Genomic DNA, 24,809 nt, shown 5'->3' with positions numbered 1-24,809 from the left:
CTGAGAGGCGCGGGTTGAAAAGTCTCGTTCCAAGTTTGGAGAGAGAGAGAGAAGAGCGCCTCAGACCTCGGTACCCGCGAGCGGGGAGGAGGCAGGAGAGAAGGACGCGGCGTCTGGGGAGCACCCAGGCTGTGAGCCGGAGCTCACGCTTCGAGAGCTAGAAGTGTGTGACGCGCCTGGGAAAGGCAGGAGCGCCTGCGGTTGGGCTGCTCTTGGCTAGCGAGGGGAGTCTGAGGCGGCGGCGAGGGGCGAACGACCCGACGCAAGATGGCGAGTAAAGAGAGTAAGAGGCCCTGCGGGGCGGCGCACGCCGGGGCCGCGGGGGGCGGCGGGCGCGCGAGGCCGCGGCACGCGCCGGCGAAAGGCGCGAATTGGCGTGAGGAGCAGGGGGCGGGGCCGGGCGCGAGGCTGGGCGCGCGCCTCGAGGGCCTACGCGGGACGGGGCCGCGGCGCTGAGGGCTTTGAGCACTTCCGGAGCCGGGCGCGGGGCCGCGGGGTGGGCCCCCTTCCCTCTCTCCCCTCGGACCCCCCCTCCCGGCGGCGGCGCTCCCTCCCGCGCCCTCGGTCCCGGGTGGAGGCGGTCTCCGCCGCCGGAAAGCGGGCACGGCGGCTTCTTCCACGCGCGCGCGTCGACCGCCTCGGGGTCGCGGCCCTTGTCCGGGGGATTCTGGAACCCGCCGGCCTATGGCTGCCGACACCGGTTTCGTGGGAGCGGAGGCCTCTCCTGGTGGGGGTTGGAGGGAGCGGGCCGATGGGGTTTTGCTACACGTGGATTCGTCTCCCGGGGCGGGTCGTGGAGCTCCTCTACATACGGGTCGTCATCTTAGAACAGGTGCGAACAGCAGTAACCAGCAAGACAGTTTCCGTGTCCGTGTAATTAATTACTCCGTTCTGAATACGCAGGCGGTATTGATCTCAAACTGCAAAAAATAAGCTTTCTGGTGTTAATATTCTCTCCACATTCTGGAAGAGCAGTTGTTCGCGTCCAAATTAGAGGTTAAAGGCAAAGAGTAGATTAGGTGTGGCCGTCTCGAGGTGATCTCCAGTATCTGTGTATCGATTCTGATTTTGATCCCTCTCAGCCGCTTAATCGTATGGGCTTTCTCCAAATTTCAGTGTTTGAAGATACTGTGGAGGAGCGTGTCATCAATGAAGAATATAAAATCTGGAAGAAGAATACACCGTTTCTGTATGACCTGGTTATGACACATGCTCTGCAGTGGCCGAGTCTTACCGTTCAGTGGCTTCCTGAAGTGACTAAGTAAGAGTGTCTGGCAACTTTTATTTTGCACGAATTTAACTCTTGTCCTGAATTTCCTAATTTTGGCATTTTATACATAGAACAGAAAAATGTAATCAATTTAGCCCTTGGATGAGGTGGCAGGTGATTTTTATTTTCAAAATTTAAGTGGTTTATGGGATGATTTCTGACGTATAAGTGTGGCGTTAAAAGGGGAGAAAGAATCTGCTGTGAGATTAATTGTATTTGTAGGAAGCGCTGGATATGTTTGACATTTCTTGGGTTTAAATATAGAGCGGTGTCTCTTTGGGCTTCAGACTAATGGATTTCTTTAAAATTTTATTGAAAAATAGCATATGTACAGAAAAGTGCACAAATCATAAGCCTATGGCTTGATGAATTTTTACGGTGAACTATGTAACCATGAACCCATGTAACCAGCCCCCAAGATGAGTATGTTTTAATTGGCAAAGGGGAAAAGAATTTAGCAACAGCTCACCAAAGAAAAGGTGTTGTTATTGGCTTATAGTATGAAATACAGTTTGAGATTGCTGTTGGTCTTCATACGAGTGTTCTTTTCAGCTATTTCTAAAACGTCTCTGGTAGTAATTGCTAACATTTGAGCACTTAGAACGGGGCCTGGCACACCTGAAAAGTTCTACATGCTGTTATTGGGTTTAATACAACAGCACTAGGATTACTTTTTATCATCCTTGTTTTACTGATGTGGACATTGGGACTGAGATGTTAAGTAACATGTCCAAGATTACACAGCTGGTAAGTGGTAGATCAGGTTTTTGAACCCAAACCGGATGGCCCCAGAGTCGAGGTATCCCCTGCACTAGGTTACCTTTCTTATATACTTGCACTTTTTCTAGTAGGAATTTGGCTATGTACTTTACAAGTGTATTAAATTTGGGTATTGTGAGCATATAATTTAATGAAGATTAATCAAACTCTAATCTAGAAAGGGGATTTTGCGACGTTATAAAAATAAGAGTTAGTTTATATAAAATTACTCATATAACAGCCACATTCTCCATATGCCGTCATTGACTTCCATACAGATAGGGGCTTCCCTTGGGGTTCCCAAAAATCTCAACATAAATACACAGATGTGGGAAGAGTAGCCAAGAACTAAATAATGGAGAGGTCTAAGCGTTGATAAAACAACTTTGAGCATCGAATACTTAAGGGTATCCAGGTTCTGGTTTAGAGCATCTTGTGCATTTTACTCTTTGTGTTTTCCTGTTAAGCAGATTTAAAACTTTAACAACTTAATTTACATTCTCTTGGATGTTTCTGACCTACTGTAACAGTAGAAAAGAGCGGGGGCTTTAAGGTTAGAGACCTGAGTTTGAATTCTGCCCCTTGCTTCTTAGTAGCTTTGTGAATTCGAGCAAGCTGGTCAGTCTCTATCAGACGGAGTTGTCTGGTATGTAAATTGAGGTGCTGATGGTACTGACTGCTTGCATTTGAGGGAATTAAATAAGATCGTGCATGTGAAAGTGCTGGTGCAGAGTAAGTACACAGTAAGTGGTGACTGATGCTGATTTTTACACCCCTTTTGTTCAGAAATAATTTGTTAGATAGGATGGAATAACTGTGTTTTTCCATTTGGATTTCAATGAAAGCTGCTTACTGAAGTCTTTTTAAAATGTTACCTATAATGTGTTTTGCATAAAGATTTTAAAGATAATAGAGCTATATGTTCTCAGCCCAGATATTGCTTTTATGTTAACGCTTAGAAACTTAACAGAAAATACTTTAACTAAATTATGTATGCCATGGTGTTCTTTGCGTATGAAGAAGTGGGATCTGGTTGTGGGACGTGCAGTGGCTCTGGGAATGCAAGAAAATGCCAGCCAGCCTGCATTCTTGGATGTTGAAGATGGCTGTGGGGTGCTTTGCAGGGTTCTCTTTGGGGGATGAAGGCCCTGTAATTTGTGTTTTGTCACTACACAGAACAGTAGAAATGTTGGCTACTCTTACTGCCTGGCTCTTTGAGGAACTAGACCCTACTCAACCTCATAAGGCCTTCTGCCTACATAAAACATGTTTCCAAATGATTACTTGCGCTTTCTGAGCTGTTGTCCTTAAATTGAGTTAGGTAATCGTCCAAATAATTGATTTGGCTTTTAAAAATTTAGATCTCTCTAAGAGATTGTTTTTCAAAACTGGTAGATCATGGTTTCATATCTCTTATTAAATAATTTCTTAAACATATTGAGACTAACTTATTTTCTACCTGAAAAGCTTTGTAATCATTCAAATTCAGATGGTACAAAAGTGCATAGATTGAAAAATAAGTCCCCCTTCCACAGCCCCTATTCTCATAGTTCCCTTACCCAGAGCAGAGTCAGTCATTGTTTGCAATTTCTTATCCATCCTGCAGGCATGAAGAAGTACATACATATATCTTCCTTCCATCTTTTTTTTCTGGTAGCAAGGTGCTCACTTGACTTTTTAATTAGGGGTTTATATTGGAGACTTTTTCCTGTCAGCATGCTTAGATATATTCATTTGTTTCAAGGGCTCCATAGAATTTCATTTATGGATATACTATAATTTATGTCACCAGTTCCCTATTGATGGATATTTAGGTTGTTTTTAGTCTTTTGCTGCTTCAGACAGTGCTGCTGAGAATAACCTTGTGATAATCTGTGATTGTTGGGTGAATTTCTTAGCGGCGGAGTCAAAATGGTCAAAAGATTCTGGCACTGAAAATGGACAAGGTCTTATCATAAGTGCTTCTGCAGCCTTAGGTGCATCCAGTATTGGAGGAAAATAGTGAAATAGTGATTGGTTCAGGAAAATAGGCTTGTATTTTAATGATGGAGATGAAAGGATTTGTAGTATAAAGAAAAATCCTTATATGATGATCAAGTCATGGGAAACCAGAATAATTGAATTTTAGAATCAAGAGGAATTTTTCTGATCCTCCAGTCCGTCTTGGGACCATGCTCATAGAAAGGTCCTGTGATGAATTGACGTGTTGACCTGTGACTTTTACCTGTTGGTCTCAGTTTTTCTGCTTAATCCTGTAAAAAGCAAGTCACTTCCTTTTATGTCAGCCCTAACATTGCTCTGTGGTGCCTCCTTTTTCTCAAGCATTCCTATTTCTTTTCAAATGGTTCTCATGAGATATGTTTAAGTTCTCTTTCATTTTGAGCCACTATTCCTGGAAAAGGCTTCATTTTGTCTAAGTCCTCCTGAAGTACATTGCCTAGAGCCTAATTTTCTATGTGATTTTTCCAGTTAAAAGTGGGCAAGTGCTCATGCACATTACCTCTCCTCTCCCCATACAAGTTCATCTAAGATGGAATTAATTACCTTTTTTGATAGCTACATTATATTCTTGGCCACTGAACATACATTGAATAAGACCCATGTCTTTTTTGAAACAAGCTGGTATTGCTTAGCCATGGCTGCCTTATTCTGTTTTGGGGATTGTTTGTGTGTTTATTGTTCTTTTTTACCTTAAGCCAAGTCTTGGTAATATTTCATCTTGTATCTTTTTTGGTTATCAGTAAATTACATGCGTGGAAGTAACCCCCAAACTTTTTTTTTTAAAAAGCACTGAATCCTTTGTACAGCTGAAATTTAGAAACAGATAAATAGCCTAACTTGTCTGGTGTTGGGGTTCAGAGCCCTACTTCTTAGCCCTCCTCATTGAGGTGGGACCATGGAGCACAGGTGAAAATTGATATTCTAGCTAATACGAATGAAGGAGTATTGTTAATAGATCAAGATGCAAAATCACTGCTTGGACCAGGATGCCAAGAGGCATCAGCAGGTTCTTCAGCCTCAAAGTGAGTTTCCACAGAACAAGGTAACAAAGCCTCCCTCCCCCCACCCCCGTAAAATTGAGAATGCCCATTTGATAAACTTTAAGCACCATAAACATAAGGGATTTTCACGTCATGCCATTTTCATTCATAACCTATTTTTTAGGTGAAGAAACTGAGGCACACAGGAAAGTTGTGATTTAAGGAACTGCATGTGGCTAATTATAGTTTGAGCCAGGAGTTAAACCCAGTTTTTGTAACTCAGCATTTTATTCTTTCCATTCTACCTTGTTGACTCTTATTGGGAAATTGGAAACGTCTAACATTAAAATAGAAGATATTTTTTAGGTGAAAAGTCATGATTTATAAGCACGGGGATTGGTGATAGATTGAATTTGTTAGCTACTGATTTCTTGTAGGATTAGTGTGACTTATTTTCTTTCCTAAACAGACCAGAAGGAAAGGATTATGCCCTTCATTGGCTAGTGCTGGGGACTCACACATCTGATGAGCAGAATCATCTCGTGGTTGCTCGTGTCCATATTCCGAATGATGATGCTCAGTTTGATGCTTCCCACTGTGACAGTGAGAAGGGTGGTAGGTATATCATATATTCCACTATTGATGTTTAAGGGAGTATGCCTCTTTCTAATTATATGTTTTTAAAACTTTATGCTCGGGGCTGGCCCTGTGGCCTGGTGGTTAAGTTCGGTGTGCTCCACTTCGGTGGCCCAGGTTCACGGGTTCAGATCCCAGGTGCAGACCTATACCACTCATCAAGCCGTGCTGTGGCAGAAACCCACATACAAGATGGAAGAAGATTGGCATGGATGTTAGCTCAGGGCTCGTCTTCCTCAAGCAAAAAAAGAGGAAGATTGGCAACAGATGTTAGCTCAGGGTGAATCTTCTTCAGCAAAAAAAAAACCCTAAAACTTTATGCTAATATGTTTTGGCCCAGCAATTTAACTTCTGGGACTTTATCCTAGAACCACTCACCCACATGTGCCATAAGGATTTCACAATAGCATTATTTGTAGGATTGAAAAATTAGGATCAACCTAGCAACCCAGATATTAGTTCATAGGAAATTGGTTAAACACATTATAGTATGTTTGAAATACTGTGCAGCAATTACTAAGAATGAGATAAATCTGAAATTTTTATACACACGCACACAAAATAGGATAAATATGTATGCAGTGGTATGGAAAGGTGTCCAAGATAAATTAACTAGTATGTGTGATTATAGTACCCAGTTTGGTAAAAGTAATAATGTGTTGGTGTATGCATAGAAAAAAGCCAAGGAGGCACATATACCAAACAGTTAATCAGTTAATAGTGGGATTTTTATGGAAGCTGTTGAGCGCCCCCCCCCCCCCCCGGCCCGAATATACATTCCTCTGTTTTGGTATTCTCATGCTCACCACCACTCAAGTTTGGTGATTTTGCTAGGAGGACTCACAAGACTCGATAGCAAATTATGCTCAAGGCTAAAGTTTGTTAACAATAAAGAGTACAGAAGAAAAGCAGCAGGAAGAAGATATGCTGAGAGGGCTGCCATGAGTCTCATCCAAGGCTGCACAGGATGTGCTTTCTCTGGCAGCCAACGACAGGGACACGTGCAGAATATCTCTGTCCAGGGAAACCCATTTGAGTGTCAAGGTCTGAGGCTTTTGTCGGGGGCTGGTTTCAGAGGCACATCCTGCTGGCAGCCAGCCATGACAACTGAAACTCAGGACCCCAATAATGAAACCAGGTGTATATTGTCAATCTTGATATTTGTGCAAAGCAACCCTGACGAACTGGTACAGCATGGTCTGTTGCTCCTGGTGTATGCCACAAAATCATTAATCCATCAGTGGCATAAAGAACATTCTGAGGTCTGTGTTCCTAGGAGTTGGCCAAGGGTCAGTCATGGTCCCAGTGTCGCTCAGAGCTGTGAGGGCTAAGCAACCAGACCTGCTGGGTTAGTGCTTTCCACACTGCCACAAATGGTTTAATAGATTTTAACATTTTCCAGTATTTGCTTTAGGTTTTTTTCTTATTGAAAATAAAATATTACGTTATAGCTAAAGTCCCACCACCCATTCCTTCCTGCCTTTCCAGAATTCGTCACTGTCCTGAAATTAGTGTGCCATTTTCAACTGTTTGTATTTTTATTACTCATAAGTAGTGAATATACATTAATGATGTTTAGCAGCTTGCTTTTTCCATTCAGTATTGTTTATGTGTTTGTGTACCATGTAGATGTCTGTCATTCTTTTAATTGCTGTAAAGTATTCCATTATGATTAAACCTGAGTTTGTCCATTCTTCTACCAAGGGGCAGTTGAATTTTATCTATGTGGTGTTTTGGTTCTTATGAGCAATACTTCAGTGCACATCCGTGCCATGTCTCCTTGTACACATGTGGGAGAATATTTAGTGGAATGGAATTGCTGAGTTGTATGGTATATTCATTGTCAACTTAAAATAAATATAAAACTATTTTCCAAAATGATTTACTCAGTGTACTGCTCCCATAATTCACCGTCCATTCCCCTACAACCTTATGTATTATTTCTGAAAATATTGTTGTAATCAGAAACTTTTTAATGGCTTTTAGTCCTGAAGTATGTACTTATTGGACTTCCAGCTTAAGCATTAGTCTCTGTGCATAATATATGGATATATGAAGTTATTAAAGTCACTTGTCCAGTGTATCACATTCTAACAAGTGACTGAAATAATTCACAGTTAACACCTTTTTTTATTCTCAGTTATGGTTTTTTTTTTTTTTTTTTGCGGAAGATCAGCCCTGAGCTAACATCCATGCCAATCCTCCTCTTTTTGCCGAGGAAGACTGGCCCTGGGCTAACATCTGTGCCTGTCTTCCTCCACTTTATATGGGAGGCTGCCACAACATGGGCTGACAAGCGGTGCATGCCCGGGATCCGAACCCTGGCCACCAGCAGCGGAGCACGTGCACTTAACCGCTACGCCATGGGGCCAGCCCCAGTTATGGTATTTTTAATGGCTACTGTTGTCATTGAGATAGTGGTTTTTCAAACTTTTTCTTTTTTTTTTTTGTGAGGAAGATCAGCCCTGAGCTAACATCCATGCTAATCCTCCTCTTTTTGCTGAGGAAGACCGGCTCTGAGCTAACATCTATTGCCAATCCTCCTCCTTTTTTTCCACCAAAGCCCCAGTAGATAGTTGTATGTCATAGTTGCACATCCTTCTAGTTGCTGTATGTGGGACACGGCCTCAGCATGGCCAGAGAAGCGGTGTGTCGGTGCGCACCCAGGATCCAAACCTGGGCCGCCAGTAGCGGAGCGCGAGCACTTAACCACTAAGCCACGGGGCCGGTGCAACCTTTTTCTTTTGTGTTTGAGAAAACAAAACCCTATATTCAAAGTAAATCTTACCTGGAATCCCAGTTTTTTAAAAAGGAGAGCTGTTCAGTTTGTTTTAACTAAAGAAATGGGGAAAATTGAGTATCTTGGTAGCAGAAGAGTTAGAAAGAACTCTTGGAGTCCATGGGGGTGAGAGGTTGAAAATAAAGTGGGGGCAGGTTTGGAGCAGGGTCTCAGGAGGGAGGAGGTGAGGGGATCAGGAGGGGTGGTCTTAGAAAGGCTGAGGCACATTTCTTCCACTGACACGAAGGGGAGGGAAAGGAGTGATTGCATGTGGTAGTGTGAGAGTAGTTGTGTGGAGTGGCATATGATTTTTCAGCTAAACAGAAATAGTAAGCTGTGTTTGCCATAGGGAAGAATGGCTGAATGCTGATAGTAAGCCATGGGAGCCAGTGTTCATTAAGCATTCCCACACAGCAGGAGCTGGCAGAAACTGAGCAGTGGTTTACTGCTTTCCGTGTGTTTTCGCCAGGCCCCAGCCAGTCTGTTTTACTTGTTACCTGCCTGGCTCCATTAGGCATTGGAGTTAGTGTTCCCTGACCTGAGACACAGAGTGAGCTAAAAAGGAACGTGCAAAGAAGAAGCAATATAGGTCAAGAAAAAATAACACAGTCATAATGTGAAGCCTCTGAACTCAAGTGTCAGCAACTAATTCAAGTTTTTATCTATGAAATGTTCAAAGATATTTTTGTCTGCTATTATCTGCTTGGATGTTCTCTACTTGTATTGTTTCTGCTATCATCTTGCTGGTTCTCAGTAGTTATCATACTTTTTATGTGGCTTTGTTACTTTTCCAAGGCCTTTTTAATAACTATTTAACACTGTATTCTTATTCACACAGCAGATAGAGAGGTTAGCCCCTCGTTGTAGCTTTGCACTCCACTAGCAGTTGAACCAAGTATGCTGGTGGAACCAATGTTTGTGTGATTGGGGTTGGGTGGGAGTTAGCATGGATTTCCAATTTGAGGATGTTTCTGACTTGAGATTCAAGGAGTGTTCATACCCTGAGGGTGAGACCTTCCCTGTCTTAATGAAACCTAAAATAAGATGCTAATTCACTGCAGCACTTCCACATGAGTTGTATTTGAACTAAAAGGCTGAGGTGTGTTTATTATGTGGTTATTTGAATTGTAGTGAATAACTACATCATCATCGCAACTGAACGAGGCCGATTTTTAATTGTTTTAAATCCAAGGTGGAAGTGAATTAGCTTGCATAAAATAGCTCTCAATATTTTCCAATGCAAATGAGCTTTGAGAATAAATAAATTCCAAGTGGCAAGTGAACCTATATTTTTGTGTTCTCTCCGGTCATTTGTGTTGTATTCTGTCAGGTTCAAGTCTGTTGGGTTGATTAAACTAAGTGACTTGTGAATTTTAATCGTAAGTGTATGTGTTTATTTCTTTCTTCTCACATTAGAATTTGGTGGCTTTGGTTCTGTAACAGGAAAAATTGAATGTGAAATTAAAATTAACCACGAAGGAGAAGTAAACCGAGCTCGTTACATGCCACAGAATCCTCACATCATTGCTACAAAAACACCATCCTCTGACGTGCTGGTTTTTGATTATACAAAGCACCCTGCTAAGCCAGGTATGTAGTAATAAAGTCAGGCCATTGCTTGACCATTTTTCTTAATTCAAAATGATAATTACTTTGAGGTCATTCAAACTGTAGTATACTCTATAATTTTTAAAGGTTTAAAAATTGTTTTGAGTGTGCCATAACCAACCTCAAGTTCAGTGATTTAACAGAAGGACCTCACAACAGACTATACTCCTGGCGAAGATTTATTACAGCAAAGGATGCAGAGAAAAAGCAGGAGGAAAAAGATAGATGTCAGGCAGAGTCCAGGGAGGTCAGGCACAAGCTTCTGATTCCTTCCCCACTGGGACCACATAGAATGTGCATTCTTTTCTCTCGTAGCAAACCCCAGGGGCACATGCTAAATGTCTCTGCCCAGGGAAGCCCGTTTGAGTCTCAGGGTCTGGGGATTTTTATGGAGGTCTGATTACTTAGGCATATCCTGCCCTATGACTAGCCATGGTGCAGGAAACTCAGGACCCCAACAGTGAAGCCAGATACATCATGAATCTTGCTAAACAATCCTACAAGTCTTGACAAGCTGCTACAGCATGCCCCACTGCTCTGGGCATACACAACTTCATCAGTCAGTGACATGAAGAATTTTGTGAGGGTCATATTCCCAGGGGTTGGCTAAGGGTCAGTCATGATTGCAGGCTACTCTGGAGACATGCAGGGACTGAACAACCAGATCTGCTCTGTTAACTCTTTCCTCACAAAAATATTTTGAAAAATTGACCCGGGGGTGGGGTGGGTTGTCACCACACAAATTTGTGGGATAGCTATAGTTTTCAGTCTTTTGTGTTAGAGCTAGTACTAGGTTTTGCAAAGCAACCAGTCATTTTATGGTCATGAGACCTGATTTGCATTGAGTATTTGAAATGAAGCACAGAGAATACCTTTTGAAGGTGGCTGTGGCTCAGACCAAGTCCTTGTTGGTGTGCAGTGCTTTTCCAAGCATTATAATAAATGTTATGGCTCACTCAGGAATGAGAATTTGCTCTTACCAGTTCTGATATACAGATAATCATTTAGTAATTAATGTATTTTTTTTTAGACCCAAGTGGAGAATGTAATCCTGATCTCAGGCTAAGAGGCCACCAAAAGGAAGGCTATGGTCTTTCCTGGAATTCTAATTTGAGTGGACATCTCCTCAGTGCATCCGATGACCATGTGAGAAACCTATTCTTCCTAATCTACTCATGTACTGAGAGTTAAAGACAGTGTCATGGACAGTTCTGCCTTGAAGGAACACTATATAGATGAAAGATTTTCTAAGATAATACTGCTGATTATTGTGATAACATTTTCACAGGCTTTAGAGCAGTGGTTATTTAATGACCTTTTTGGAGCCTTGGGATTCCACAGAGCTCTTTTGAAGTGGCCTTAGAATGGAGGGAATGTGGGTAAAAATAATGGTGGTCCATTATTTAAAAGCAGACCTCTATGGTGGAAACTCGATACAGGTGTTTATGAGGCCTGATTAATATAAATTACTCTTTAGTTTATTTTTCGTTGTTTAAGTGTACAATTCAATGAGTTTTAGTATATTCACAAAGATGTGCAACCATCACCACTATCTAATTCTAAAACATTTTCATCAAGTGTCACAAAAAGAAATTCCATTACTCATTAAGCAGTGACTCCCCACTCCCTCCCTGCCCCCAGCTCCTGGCGACCATGACTTTATATTTCTATAGATTTGTCTATTCTTGATATTTGATATAAATGGAATCATATAATATGTGGCTTTTTCTCTCTGGCTTCTTTCACTTATAATGTTTTTAAGGTTCATCCATGTTGAAGCATATGTCAGTACTTCATTCCTTTTTATGGCTGAATAATATTCCATTATATGGATATACCACAATTGACTCTTATCAGTTGATGGACATTTGGGTTGTTTCCATTTTGGGGCTGTTTTGAATGATGTTGCTGTGAACATTTTTGTACAAGTTTTTGTGTGGATATATGTCTTCATTTCTCTTGGGTAATTACCTAGGAGTGGAATTAGTGGGTCATAGGATAACTCTATGTTTAACTTTTTGAAGAACTGCCCAACTGTTTTCCAAAGGAGCTGTACCACTTCACGTTTCCACCAGCAATGTACCAGGGTTCCAATTTCTCCATGTCCTCACCAACACTTGTGATTGTCTTTTTTTTTTTATTTTTTTTTGGTGAGGAAGATTAGCCCTGAGCTAACATCTGTTGCCAATCTTCCTCTTTTTGCTGAGCAAGATTGGCCCTGGGCTAACATCTGTGCCCATCTTCCTCTATTTTATATGTGGGATGCCTGCCACAGCATGGCTTGATAAGCAGTGCATAGGTCCGTGCCCAGGATCCAAACCTGTGAACCCTGGGCCGCTGAAGCGGAGGGCACAAACTTAACCACTATGCCACTGGACCATCCCCTGTCTTTTTTATTATAGCCGTCCTAGTGGGTGTGAACTGGTATCTTATTGTGGTTTTGATTGATATTTCCCTGATGACTAATGATGTTGAGCATCTTTTCATGTGCTTATTGGCCATTTGTATATCTTCTTTGGAAAAATATGTATTGAAATCTTTTGTCCATTTTTTAATTTTATTATTGAGTTATGTTTTTTATATATTCTAGATACAAGTCCTTTATCATATATATGATTTCAAAAAGTTTTCTCCTATTCTGTAAGTTTTTTTTTTTTTTGTGAGGAAGATCAGCCCTGAGCTAACATCCATGCTAATCCTCCTCTTTTTGCTGAGGAAGACCGGCTCTGAGCTAACATCCATGCCCATCTTCCTCCACTTTATGGGGGATGCTGCCACAGCATGGCCTGACATGTGGTGCATTGGTGCATGCCTGGGATCCAAACCTGGGCCGCCAGCATCGGAGCATGCACACTTAACCGCTATGCCATGGGGCAGGCCCCTGTTCTTTGAGTTTTTGATGATGTTCTCTGAAGCACAAAAGTTTTTAATTTTGAGTCCAATTTATATATTTTTTTATTTTGTCACTTGTGCTTTTGGTATCATATCTAAGAAGCCATTACATAATCCAGCATCACAAAGATTTACACCTATGTTTTCTAAGAATTTTATAGTTTGAACTCTTACATTTGGGTCTTTGATCCATTTTGGGTTTTTTTTGTGTGTGTGTGTGAGGAAGATCGGCCCTGAGCTAACGTCTGCCAATCCTCCTCTTTTTTTTGCTGAGGAAGACTGGCTCTGGGCTAACATCCATGCCCATCTTCCTCCACTTTATATGGGACGCCGCCACAGCATGGCTTGACAAGTGGTGCGTCGGTGCGCGTCTGGGATCTGAACTGGCGAACCCCAGGCCGCCGCAGCAGAGTGCGCGCACTTAACTGCTTGCGCCACCAGGCTGGCCCCCATTTTGAGTTAATTTTTGTATATGGTGTGAGGTAGGGGTCCAACTTCATCCTCTGCATGTGGACGTTCAGTTTTCCTCGCACCGTTGTCTAAAAGACTCATCTTTCCCTATTGAGTTGCCTTGGCCTCCTTAATATAAAGTACTCTGACCATTAAAAGTACCATGGAAATGCAAAGTGATCTTGTTGTGATTTATTGTCGATCAGTGTGTGTAGCATTCTTGTCACTAACAGCTCCCTATCTTCTTTTGTGGATCCCATACCGTAAGCAGAAAGTGTTTGGTGTGACTCCAACCAGAAGCTGTGAGTTGACTTTGGGAGCTTTTGAAAGCTCGTGTAACTTGGCCAGCATTTTATGTCGGCTTCATGAGAGCAGGTTCTTTGCCTTCTTCCTTAGTATATCCCCGTGCTTAGAATAGGGCCTGTCATGTTGCAGACTTCTTGATATTTCTGTCGATTGCAATTTCTGTTAAGCTTTTTGAAATACTGAAAGTAGATAATTGACCCAATTAAGGTTCTTCTGTTGCAAGTAATCAAAACCAACTCTGGGTAATTTAAACAGAAAAGGAATTTATCGGAAGGGCATTGGGTGTAGGGTAGCTGACAGGATTGCCGTGATAGCTCAAAAATGGCCTGGAAAAGAGAGGGAGAGGTCAGATCCACGGCCCAGATCAGGCCAGTTGAGGACGTCACTCTTGTCACCCCTGGAAAGTGGATGTTACTGGCCCTCCCCCCCCATTAGAACAGATTGTCCCCTGTTTACAATTCAAAGTTCTGCTTGGACTGATGGAGCCTGGGTCAGTTTCTACAGCCCCACTGCAAGGGAGGCTGGGAAGCAAAGGTCTGCTTTAATTTTCTGAAAGGAAGCTTTCCTCCATTTTCCTCAAGGTAGATGTGGAGAGTCTCCCAAACAGGGAGGATGGGTTGTACTCAGTAACTTAATTACTAGTACTTTTTGAAGACACCGGGCTGGGAGTTGCTAGTCATAATAATAGCTGACGTTTCCATAGGGCTCCGCATGTGCTGAGCATCTTACTAATCTTCCCAGGATCCTTCTGAGGTGAGGAGCAGGGGAGGGTGGCAAGAGCTCCACACGTTCCTTTCTCTTCAGTGCATGTAAATTGTGCATCTGTTTAAGTATCAACAGAGACTAAGGGCACATGTGTTATGTAAAATTATTTTTTGTTACTGGGAAGTTAACTTTGTTACAGAAAACCGTCCAGATAAGAAAGCGATTTAAAAAGAGATGAAGCCCATAACAGTGTCAGTGGAATTAGTGTGAATATGCCTTAATGGAATTACCTGTTACTTTAAACCAGTGGATGAGAATCATTGCCCTGTAGCTTGTGATTTTTTTTTTTCATAAAAACTTAAGACTTTCTTCTTAACTTTTTTTGTGATGGGATGTCAAGAGAAGACTCAGCTCCCAGAGACTGCTGATTTGTGGTATTTGAGGCCTGGAGAAGGCCCCATGGCCTCTCCTTGGGCTCTGCTGATGTTTTGAGGAGCACATTGTGGGGGTCTGTCTGCAGGCCCCGACCTTTGGCCTCTCAAAGTAGCCTAGGAGGGTTTCTGGGTCATTCACCTGTCGTACTTCCTGATGTCTACGGGTTTCTACTGAGAAGTGAGAGGCTTGTCCAAAGGCTGTTGCTTTTTTTTTTTTAATTTTAATTTTTATTGATGTCTTAATAGTTTATAACATTGTGAAATTTTGGTTTTACATTATTGTCAGTCACCATATAAATGCGCCCCTTCACCCCTTGCGCCCACCCCCCAACCCCCTTGCACCTGGTAACCACCATACAGTTCTCTCTGTCCGTGTGTTGGTTTATCTTCCACATATGAGTGAAATCATGCGGTGTTTGTCTTTCTCTCCCTGGCTTATTTCACTTAACATAATACCCTCCAGGTCCATCCATGTTGTTGCAGATGAGACAATTTTGTCTTTTTTATGGCTGAGTAGTATTCCATTGTATATATATATATATATACACATCTTCTTTATCCAATCATCAGTCGAGGACACTTCTTGGCTATAGTGAATAATGCTGCAATGAACATAGGGGTGCATAACCCTCTTTGGATTGTTGATTTCAGGTTCGTTGGATAGATACCCAGTAGTGGGATAGCTGGATCATAGGGTATTTCTATTTTTAATTTTTTGAGGAATCTCCGTACTGTTTTCCATAGAGGCTGCACCAGTTTGCATTCCCACCAGCAGTGAATTAGGGTTCCCATTTCTCCACAACCTCTCCAACATTTGTTGTATTTTGTCTTGGTGATTATAGCCATTCTAATGGGTGTAAGGTGACATCTTAGTGTGGTTTTGATTTGCATTTCCCTGATGATTAGTGATGTTGAACATCTTTTCATGTGCCTATTGGCCATCTGTATATCTTCCTTGGGAAAGTATGTGTTCATATTCTCTGCCCATTTTTTGATCGGGTTGTTTGTTTTTTTGTTGTTCAGTTGTGGGAGTTCTTTATCTATTATGGAGATTAACCCCTTGTCGGATATATGATTCGCAAATATTTTCTCCTATCTGGTGGGTTGTCTATTCATTTTGATCCTGGTTTCATTTGCAGAGGCTTTTGCTTTTTAAGAGGCACGTTGTAGTTTTAATCCCCAGTCTCCCAACCCAGTGTGAATTTTTAGGATGTGCATTTCTGTTTGGTAGACTGAACACTGGGCTCTTAGTGTTGTGTTGTGTAATCTAGATGAATTTTAGATACTTGAGTGAATGTATTTAGGTAGAAATTCTAACCTGAGTATCCCTTGCCTGCCACCATGCTCGGTCTCCCCTTGCCCCCATTACAGTGTGTTTTCCTTGCCCTCCACATCTCAGATCATAGAAGCTACACCAATACTATACTCTTCTGTTTATGAAGCTTCACTTTTGTTTGTATTTCCTCTCCCTCATGTTTATTTCTAACTTTTATATAGTTAAATTGTTTTGTTTATAGTTTTGTTTTTAATGAAAGTGTTTTAAATAAGATATTAGCATTTAAATTCAATCTCTTATGGATTTTGTTTGTTTTTTCCTTCTTTAGACTGTCTGTCTGTGGGATATAAATGCAGGACCAAAGGAAGGCAAAATTGTGGATGCTAAAGCAATCTTTACTGGCCACTCGGCTGTTGTAGAGGATGTGGCCTGGCACCTGCTGCACGAGTCATTGTTTGGATCTGTCGCTGATGATCAGAAACTTATGATGTAAGGTGGAAAGTTCAGTGGGGTCTTGTTATATGGGTGTCCTGAAGGACCATCAGTGATTGTGGTGGTCTGTGGTTTGATTTCTTTTTTTTTTTTTTAAGTTATGTTTTGGCCTTAAAAAAAAAAAGGAAAAAAACAGCTTTAGTGAGGTATAATTAACATAAACTGCACATATGTAATGGCCTTTTCACATATAAGTTACTGTGCTATATGAATGAACACAATTTTTTATTTAAAAAAGAAAACACTTATGTAAACATGAAGAAACATGGTTGGTGTAGTGGTAAATATCAAAATTGGGATTGGGGGACTTCGTTGAAGATGAGGGAGGAGAATGATTACATCAGGGTGTGGCCCCACAGCTGCATTCAGTCACCCTTTTGGTGCTGACGTGGAAATGAGGGTGAGCACGTGAGAAGTGGAGGAGGGTCAAGTGGCCGCCTTGTGTGCTGTGTGCCTGTACCTTTGTGTTTTAGATGGGACACCAGGTCCAATACCACCTCCAAGCCAAGCCACCTGGTGGATGCGCACACCGCCGAGGTCAATTGCCTGTCATTCAATCCCTACAGCGAGTTCATTCTTGCAACTGGCTCTGCAGATAAGGTTTCTACATTTTTACGTATTTGGTGTTTACAAATGCAGCTGCTTTGTACTGTAATCAGATATTTAAAAATTCTTATGATAAAGTACAGAAATGAATTCCTTTTCATTTGTTTCTTCAGACTGTAGCTTTATGGGATCTGCGTAATTTAAAATTAAAACTCCATACCTTCGAATCTCATAAAGATGAAATTTTCCAGGTACGTCACAGTTTTCTGGTGTCCCTGGGTCCAATTTTAGTAACTTTTTGGTAGGGGGAAATTAAAAAAATTTTTTTTTCTTTTATGTAGTGGGCATGGACATTGTCTTTTTAAAAAGCTCCTCTTCTGCTGTATAAGTTAACAGTGGGAAATAACTTGGAGCTTTTTGAGAGACTATTAGTTCAGAAGTAGAAAAAAGCCTTGCAGAACAAGATCTGTTTAAAGAGATCCCAAGGACTCTTCAGTGAAGGTGTGCCAAGCGCAGTGGGTCCTCGAGGGAAAAAATGTCTCGTATATGGTTTAAAATAGAGATTTGCATAGGTTAAGATATACTTCACTGAAAAATTTAAAAGTTTCTGGGATGGTTATGGGGCTGAATAAGTTTATTGGGCCCCCTAGTATGGGTTCCCCTGTATTGGGGAGTGTGCGACCCTCCTGGGGCCAGGCTGGGAAGACAGGCCATTTAAGAGCCCTTGAAAGGATAAGACAAGGAGGATGAGGGCTGTAGGCCAAGGAGAGGATACAGAACATGAGACAGGGAACTATCAAGGATGAGAACAATATCCATAAGCCTAGGAACGGGTGATTGTTTACCTTTTCAAATATGTCTTGCTAGGTCCACTGGTCTCCACATAACGAAACTATTCTGGCTTCAAGTGGTACTGATCGCCGCCTGAATGTGTGGGATTTAAGGTAACTCAATCTGTTGACAAGAAACTGCATAAATATGTTCATCTAGCAGATTATGTAATAATTCATAAACTAGAAGAACAATTTGCTAACCCCGGTTTAATAAGTCTAATGTTAAAGTAACTTTTAAGTACCTTTCTGAAAGATCTTTGTTCTTTGAAATAGAAGTGAATCAGCAAATGGACTGTAAAATTATATGATGTGAGTTTTGTTTTTCTATTGAGATTCAGGCAAGAAGTTTGGGGGGGTGGGTGTATGTGTTTTAACATCCAAATGAGTATATTGAAAACACTCTTGCTATAGAAAGGGGTAAAGGTGTTAGCTGTTCATGTCTCATTGGATCTCACGTACAACTGTAGGATTAGTCTTCCCAGAGTTTTTCTACAGTTTGCTCTTCTGTGCTTTCCTGGATTCATTCTGCAGGCAGGAGCTCCTGCTGTAGGTTGTATAAGTGCTGGGGATTCACTTGGAATGGAGTGAGCACAGCCCATGCTGTCAGAGAGCTTGTGTTCTTCTGGGGCTCACTGTATAAAGAGTTTCTTCCAATTCTTAAATGTCCTTGACTTCTCAGAGTTGCCATTTTAAGAATTTGAGACTCCTGTACTTTTTCTTCTCCTGTAGTTTGTTTTATCTGAGCCTTTAGAGCCGTTAATAAAGTTGTTCAGTTATATACTTCTCCATAAGATGTTATCTTAAGTGTAAATCAAGTTACCAAAAAAACACTTATTTCCTATCTTTATTAAGTGTATTGCTTTGAAGTGGACTGAGTTTTTAGTATATTAGAAGCAAGGCTGCCTTAATTACAGAGACAGTAGACCCATCCTTCAGGGTATGGAATAGAGACACTGCAGAATAAAATGCTTGCATTTTAAAACTTCGAAATATCTAATGTTCTCTGTTCTTATAGAACAAACTCTGGCCATGATAGATGCTTGAAAATATAGAGAATCTTTAAAGCAGACGTTTGAGTATATTCTTCTATTTTATTTGAAAACAATTTTAGTAGTAAAATTAGAAACCTAAAACAAAACTATCTAGTGGTTGTATGAAGTTTTGCAGCAAGGTTTGAAAGTCTGATGCCCTGGCAACTGAATTGTCCCTACAGGTGCCAATAATAAACTTGTAGGCATTGTAGAATTTTTTTTTTAACTTTTTGTTTATTGTGGTAACATGGGTTTATAACATTGTATAAATTTCAGGTGTACATCATACTTCTATTTCTGCATAGATTACATCCTCTCATGTTCACCACCCAAATACTAATTACAATCCATCACCGTGCCTAATTATCCCTTTCCCCCTCTTCCCTCCCCGCTTCCCCTCTGGTAACCACCAATCCAATCTCTGTCTCTATGTGTTTGTTTGTTGTTATTATCTACTACTTAATGTGACTTGGTACTATTAAAACTACACTAGATGACATTATGGATTAAAATGGTCGGTGTGGGCAAGTTGGTGTACTCCTGACAGGGAGGAGAAACATAATTGTCTAGCAGTCCCACGTGTTTGGTGTGTTGGATTAGTTTTATGGGGGGAAAAAAAGTGTCACTTGGAAAGTGGTGTATTTTGGCTGTTTTTTAGCAGTTATTACTAGCAGAGTCTGCCTTTGGGCTAGGGTGCTGATAGGGCTGATATTGGTGGGTAACTTCAGAGTGATTTCACTGTTGGGATTGATGGCAAATTCCAAAAAGTGAATTTTGTGTGTGTGTGTGTGAGAGGAAGATCAGCCCTGAGCTAACATCCATGCCAATCCTCCTCTTTTTGCAGAGGAAGACCGGCTCTGAGCTAACATCTATTGCCAGTCCTCGTCCTTTTTTCCCCCAAAGCCCGGGTAGATAGTTGTATGTCAATAGTTGCACATCCTTCTAGTTGCTGTATATGGGACGCGGCCTCAGCATGGCCGGAGAAGCGGTGCGTCGGTGCACAGCCGGGATCCAAACCCGGGCCGCCAGTAGCGGAACGCGTGCACTTAACCGCTAAGCCACGGGGCCGGCCCCCAAAAAATGAAATTTTTAAGAGAAGAAAAAAATAAAACTTAACCTTTCCTTGCGTATACATTCCATAGTTGTTTTGTTGACGTATCTATGATACTGATGTGTAATAGTATCTCCTGGAATGAAAAAAGCTTGGATTAGAGGGAAGTGGGAGGGGCTGGGCATCACTTCTTCTGTAGGTATTTTATATACATTTCATCTTTTAATTCTAATGCAGTAAACACCACAGTTAAAATATTGAATGAATTTTAAGTTAATATTTAGTATTAACAATTTCTGTTCTGCAGCTTTAGTTATGAACAGCTCTTACCGATTTCCAGAAAGTAAACATCCTACCCTCCCACCAAAGAATATAAAAACTCTAATTGATAGCAGTATAGAAAAGTTGTTTTTAGAATGTGCCTGTGTGTTTTAAGATGCGCTTTCTGGGCTGATACTGGTTTTGCAGACATTCATGCTACAAGAATTTCAATGATGAAAGCTTTATGTTCTTTGTTAATAGCAAAATTGGAGAAGAACAATCAGCAGAAGATGCGGAAGATGGGCCTCCAGAACTCCTGGTATATATTGGCTTTCTTATGCATGATGAAATGTCATATGCAGATTGGACTGTTGGTCATTGATCCATGTATCTGGAAAATGAGTCAGAACTTCAAATTCTAGGTCTTAAAGATGATTTCAAATAGGAGGCCTTGGAGGTTATTGTGATTAGGTTTTAACATTTATTGAAAATAGTAAATTGGGCCCAGTAGGTTTTTATGAATGTTTCACTGGAAAGAATTTGAGCTCCTGGAAAATAGTATATAGTCATTTCTCACTGATACTCAATTGTAATATCTGTGAGGGTTTTCTTGGGGGGCGGGGGGAGCAGGTATTGATATTCAATTAGCAAGACTTAACACTTTCTACAGTATAGAAAAAATTTAATGACCTGATTTTTAAGTTCCCTGCCCAGAAAATGAATGCTGCTTCTCTTGTTGATGCCAACAGAGCCCACCATTTCCCGCTCACTCCTAATTGAGTCATCTCAGCTGCTCCTCAGCCCCTTAAAGGGTTACGTGGTGGTGTCTGTCCTGTCCGTCCTCATCCTTCCCATCTTTCTGAGTCCTTCAGTGTACACGATGAAGCATTGCCAGACTTAGCAGTGGTTCTTTGTCCTCACTCTGAATTCAACGTTTGTCTCCACCTGTCATTTGGCAGATAAGCACTCGTTCCTCTGTAAAGTGTATTTAGCTCTTAGGCCAGAATTAATTTTTTGTACATTTGTTCTTTGCCCACCACTTTTGAAAGGTAAAGAAGGCCCTTGAGGGTGACCCCTACACATGGAAGATGCCCGCTCAGTCCCACATTGTGTGGGCATCTGAGACCCCCGTACTCCTTGTCCAGTGTGTTGTGTGCCCAGCAGCACTGCACACAGTGGCAGAGTGGTGTGGTGAGACTTGGACGTACCAGCATGTTCAGTGTTAATCCCACTGCTGCTTAAAGAAGAGTATTTCTCAGTAAACTGCTACCCTAGACAGATGACAGCATCTGAATGGTGACTTAATCTGAAAAGTCTGTTTTATGATGCAGGGCCTCATAGTTTAAGTATTTCTAGCTAAGGTATTGCTACCAGCTGTTTTTGTCCAGCTATTTTTACTTATTTTTTTACATTGGTAACACCTTTATTGAGATATTACTCACATACCATACCTTTCACCTATTTAAAGTATACAGTTCAGTGGTTTTTAGCATATTCATAGAGTTGTACGACCATCACAAATTTTGGAACATTTTTGTCCCCTCAAAAAGAAACTTCGTACCCTTGAGCTATCACTCTCCAATCTTCTCCTTTCCCCAGCCCCTGGCAACTAGTAATCTACTTTCTGTCTCTCTAGATTTGCCTATTCTGGAAATTTTTCATATAAATGGAATCATATGTGGTTTTTTGTGACTGATTCTTGGACTTAGCACAATGTTTTCAAGGTTTCCAGCTATTTTTTGACATCACAGGGAGAGGAGAGTGTATTACTTCATATATTATGGCTCTGTAACAGTTTCATGGTCCTTGAGAAAATCCACTAGGATCTTGCTCTTTTCACAAGAAAGCTTGAAATCAAGGGACATTTAAGTGTAGTAAACTGTATACTAACTATAATTTTAATATAACAATATCTTGATGACTCCTGTATATATTCAAGGCCAGTGGTCTTAAAATATTTTCACTTATGTCCCCTGAAAGACTATTTTGAAGAGCTGTTTTATCCCATCTCATTTTTAAACTGATAAAATTATGAAGTAAAATAGTTACCTTGCATGTAACCTAGTTGGCACAACAGAGACCTCTGTCAAACTAGAGTCAAATCAGACTTCCTGTCAGGAAGTGTGACTTCTCAGTTCAGAACAATGTATTCATATTGTCCTTTTGAGAATTGTTTCTTCTGAATCTTAATTGTAAGATAAATAAGGCCCAGTGCCTTCCCATGAGGTGGTCTCTTGCAGGAAGCAAGACTCTGCCCCCTTCAGCATTTCTAAGCAAAGCCCTCCGTTTAGCCCTCAAGAGGGGACTGTCAGGAGCTATGCTTTTGGAGCCCCGGGGATTTTTCTTCCACTTGGGGTCAGTGAGCCTTGGAGAGATTGAGGATGGCGGAGAGGTATGCCTGCCTTTTAGTAAGGGGGAGAAGGGAAACTGTGACAGGGGGGCTGCAGAAGAACCAAGAGACTCCTCAGGTGGGTCAGGTTTAGGAAAGAGTATATAATATTAGACATTCTGGAAATCTATTACCTTAAATGTTTGTACCGAACTATATATTTGATAACAAGGCAGAATTAATGTTAATTGTGTTAGGTATGGAAATGGCATTGTGGTCGTGTAGGAAAATGTCTATTCTTAGGTGATGCAGGCCGACGTACTTAGGGGTGAGGTGTCATGTCTGCTGAGCAGGTGTGTCTGGGTAAGAGAAAGCACATGGTAACAAGACTGAGTGGGGAATCGAAGTGGAGGGTATCTAGGCGTTCATTGTACTATTCTGTCACCTTTTCTGAGGGCTTGGAAATTTGCAAAATAAAGAGTGGTGGAGGGGCATGTTACTAAGCCTGTACCGCCCTCCCTCCAAACCAAGGGACAGTGACCCCTAGTTGCAAGACTGATGCTCTAAAAACTTTTAACATGATAGGAAAGCAAGGCTTTTTTTGTTCTTATTAACAGTTTATTCATGGAGGACATACCGCCAAGATATCAGATTTTAGTTGGAACCCCAATGAGCCTTGGGTCATTTGCTCCGTGTCTGAGGACAACATCATGCAGATATGGCAAATGGTGAGCTAAAATACGAATTTTTCCTGAATGATTATCTTGTAAAGGAGAGATTTACTGATGATATGGTGTAATAGAAATATTTCAAATATTTAGGTTCTGCATATTATACCAAATATTTATAGAAAGGAAACAATCTTAATAGACCTTTTTCCGTTTTAAGTCTTTAGTTCAGTATGCACCTGTCGGGTTGGGAGAAATCTCTGTACATGTCTATATAAACACACAGATGTAGACAATGGCACATGCTCCTATTGTCATGATTGTTGCGCTCTTCATCACCTGGGCTCTTGGCATCTCTGCTCTGTGTCCAGCGTTTGCTGTGTTATAGGCATGAAGGATCCGGGGGAAAGTGCCAGTGCGTTCATGTGAAACTGAGTTCTCTGACGATGAGCACTAAGTACTCGGTATTTCTCAGGCGTTGAGTTGTTAACCAGCCCTTTCATAAACTTCAGAGCTGTCGCTCCCTCTAAATGATGTTTGAAATGCTTTGGAGAAACACCTTTTATGACCAGTAATTGAAATAAGTAGTGCATGGGCAGCTAGGTATATATGTGGAATTATACACTGGCAGATAATTTTTGAGAACACTGGCCTGCCTTTTCCTCATTAAAATCTTTGGGGGAAAAACACAAAAAGGAAACTTAACTGTGTCCACATTTAATTTCTAACACTGAAACACACTGACCAGTGAATCCTAAAATCTGGATAGGCAGAATTATTAAATGCTATTTTTAGATAATCTTGTAAAAACCATGGGGAGTTTTACCTATGAATTTATTTGGTTGTTATCTCCAGGCTGAAAATATTTACAATGATGAAGAGTCAGATGTCACAGCATCGGAACTGGAGGGGCAAGGATCTTAAACCCACAGTACGAGACATATTTCTGTTGAATGTACTGCTACATGAACGCTTGGTTCATCAAGCGCCACAAAGGCAGTGTATAGTAGGGAGTAGAAGTTGGAGGGCATATGGCGTTCTCTATCTTTGATTCTAGCACTTTCAAGTGAGCTATTGCGTACTGTATCATATTGTAGCTTTTAGGGAAGAAAGGAAATGTTGCTTAAGAAAGAACATCACTGTTGTTTTAAAATACAAGTAGCGGGGTACTGCCTTTGATTCAACTGTTTTAAGTCCTTGTTTTCTCAAACTAAGTGCTTGCTGTTCCCAAATATGCAAGAATAACTTTTACACTTTTTCCCTCCAACACTTCTTGATTGGCTTTGCAGAAATAAAGTTTTAAAATAAATTTTGTTTTATTCTTTTAGAACCTTGGTAGGGGTGTGTGTGTGTGTGTGCGTGCATATGTCCCTTTCTCGTGAGGAAGCTGTTATGTACATACGTTGAGAACTTTTTTCTAGGGTACATGACAGTATCTCAATCCAAAGATGGGGAGAAGTTAGGTGTCTGTGTTATGTGATTGGGCGATTCGTAAATCTAGA

General features: G+C 41.2%; 1 protein-coding gene across 3 annotated transcripts; it reads left to right on the top strand.

The window, feature by feature from the left end:
- Positions 1 to 24,637, top strand: RBBP7 (RB binding protein 7, chromatin remodeling factor). 3 transcript variants are annotated; one of them, XM_058535504.1, is made up of 12 exons: positions 1 to 283; positions 1,117 to 1,261; positions 5,480 to 5,625; positions 9,842 to 10,015; positions 11,064 to 11,179; positions 16,425 to 16,585; positions 17,062 to 17,188; positions 17,308 to 17,385; positions 18,002 to 18,078; positions 20,572 to 20,629; positions 23,257 to 23,367; positions 24,163 to 24,637. In XM_058535504.1, the coding sequence occupies exons 1-12, from the start codon at positions 268 to 270 to the stop codon at positions 24,229 to 24,231; spliced, it is 1,278 nt and encodes a 425-aa protein (XP_058391487.1). In that variant the 5' UTR covers positions 1 to 267; the 3' UTR covers positions 24,232 to 24,637. The 3 variants fall into 3 exon arrangements, with proteins under 3 accessions (XP_058391487.1, XP_058391486.1, XP_058391485.1); XM_058535503.1 differs by lacking the exon at positions 1 to 283 and adding an exon at positions 670 to 832 and having other exon boundaries at positions 9,869 to 10,015; XM_058535502.1 differs by lacking the exon at positions 1 to 283 and adding an exon at positions 670 to 832.
- Positions 24,638 to 24,809: the final 172 nt, after the last annotated feature.

This window comes from Diceros bicornis, chromosome X (genome assembly GCF_020826845.1).
Source record: "Diceros bicornis minor isolate mBicDic1 chromosome X, mDicBic1.mat.cur, whole genome shotgun sequence".
Taxonomy (NCBI): domain Eukaryota; kingdom Metazoa; phylum Chordata; class Mammalia; order Perissodactyla; family Rhinocerotidae; genus Diceros; species Diceros bicornis.
This window is presented reverse-complemented; position numbering and strand designations above follow the sequence as displayed.

Bases quoted from the DNA above. Each gene is read 5' to 3' on its own strand.
- RBBP7 (XM_058535502.1), top strand. From the start codon at position 685: ATGGCTGCCGACACCGGTTTCGTGGGAGCGGAGGCCTCTCCTGGTGGG. The intron at 16,586-17,061 runs GTAAGGTGGAAA...TTTGTGTTTTAG, and splicing joins GATGATCAGAAACTTATGAT to ATGGGACACCAGGTCCAATA. The intron at 17,189-17,307 runs GTTTCTACATTT...TTGTTTCTTCAG, and splicing joins CAACTGGCTCTGCAGATAAG to ACTGTAGCTTTATGGGATCT.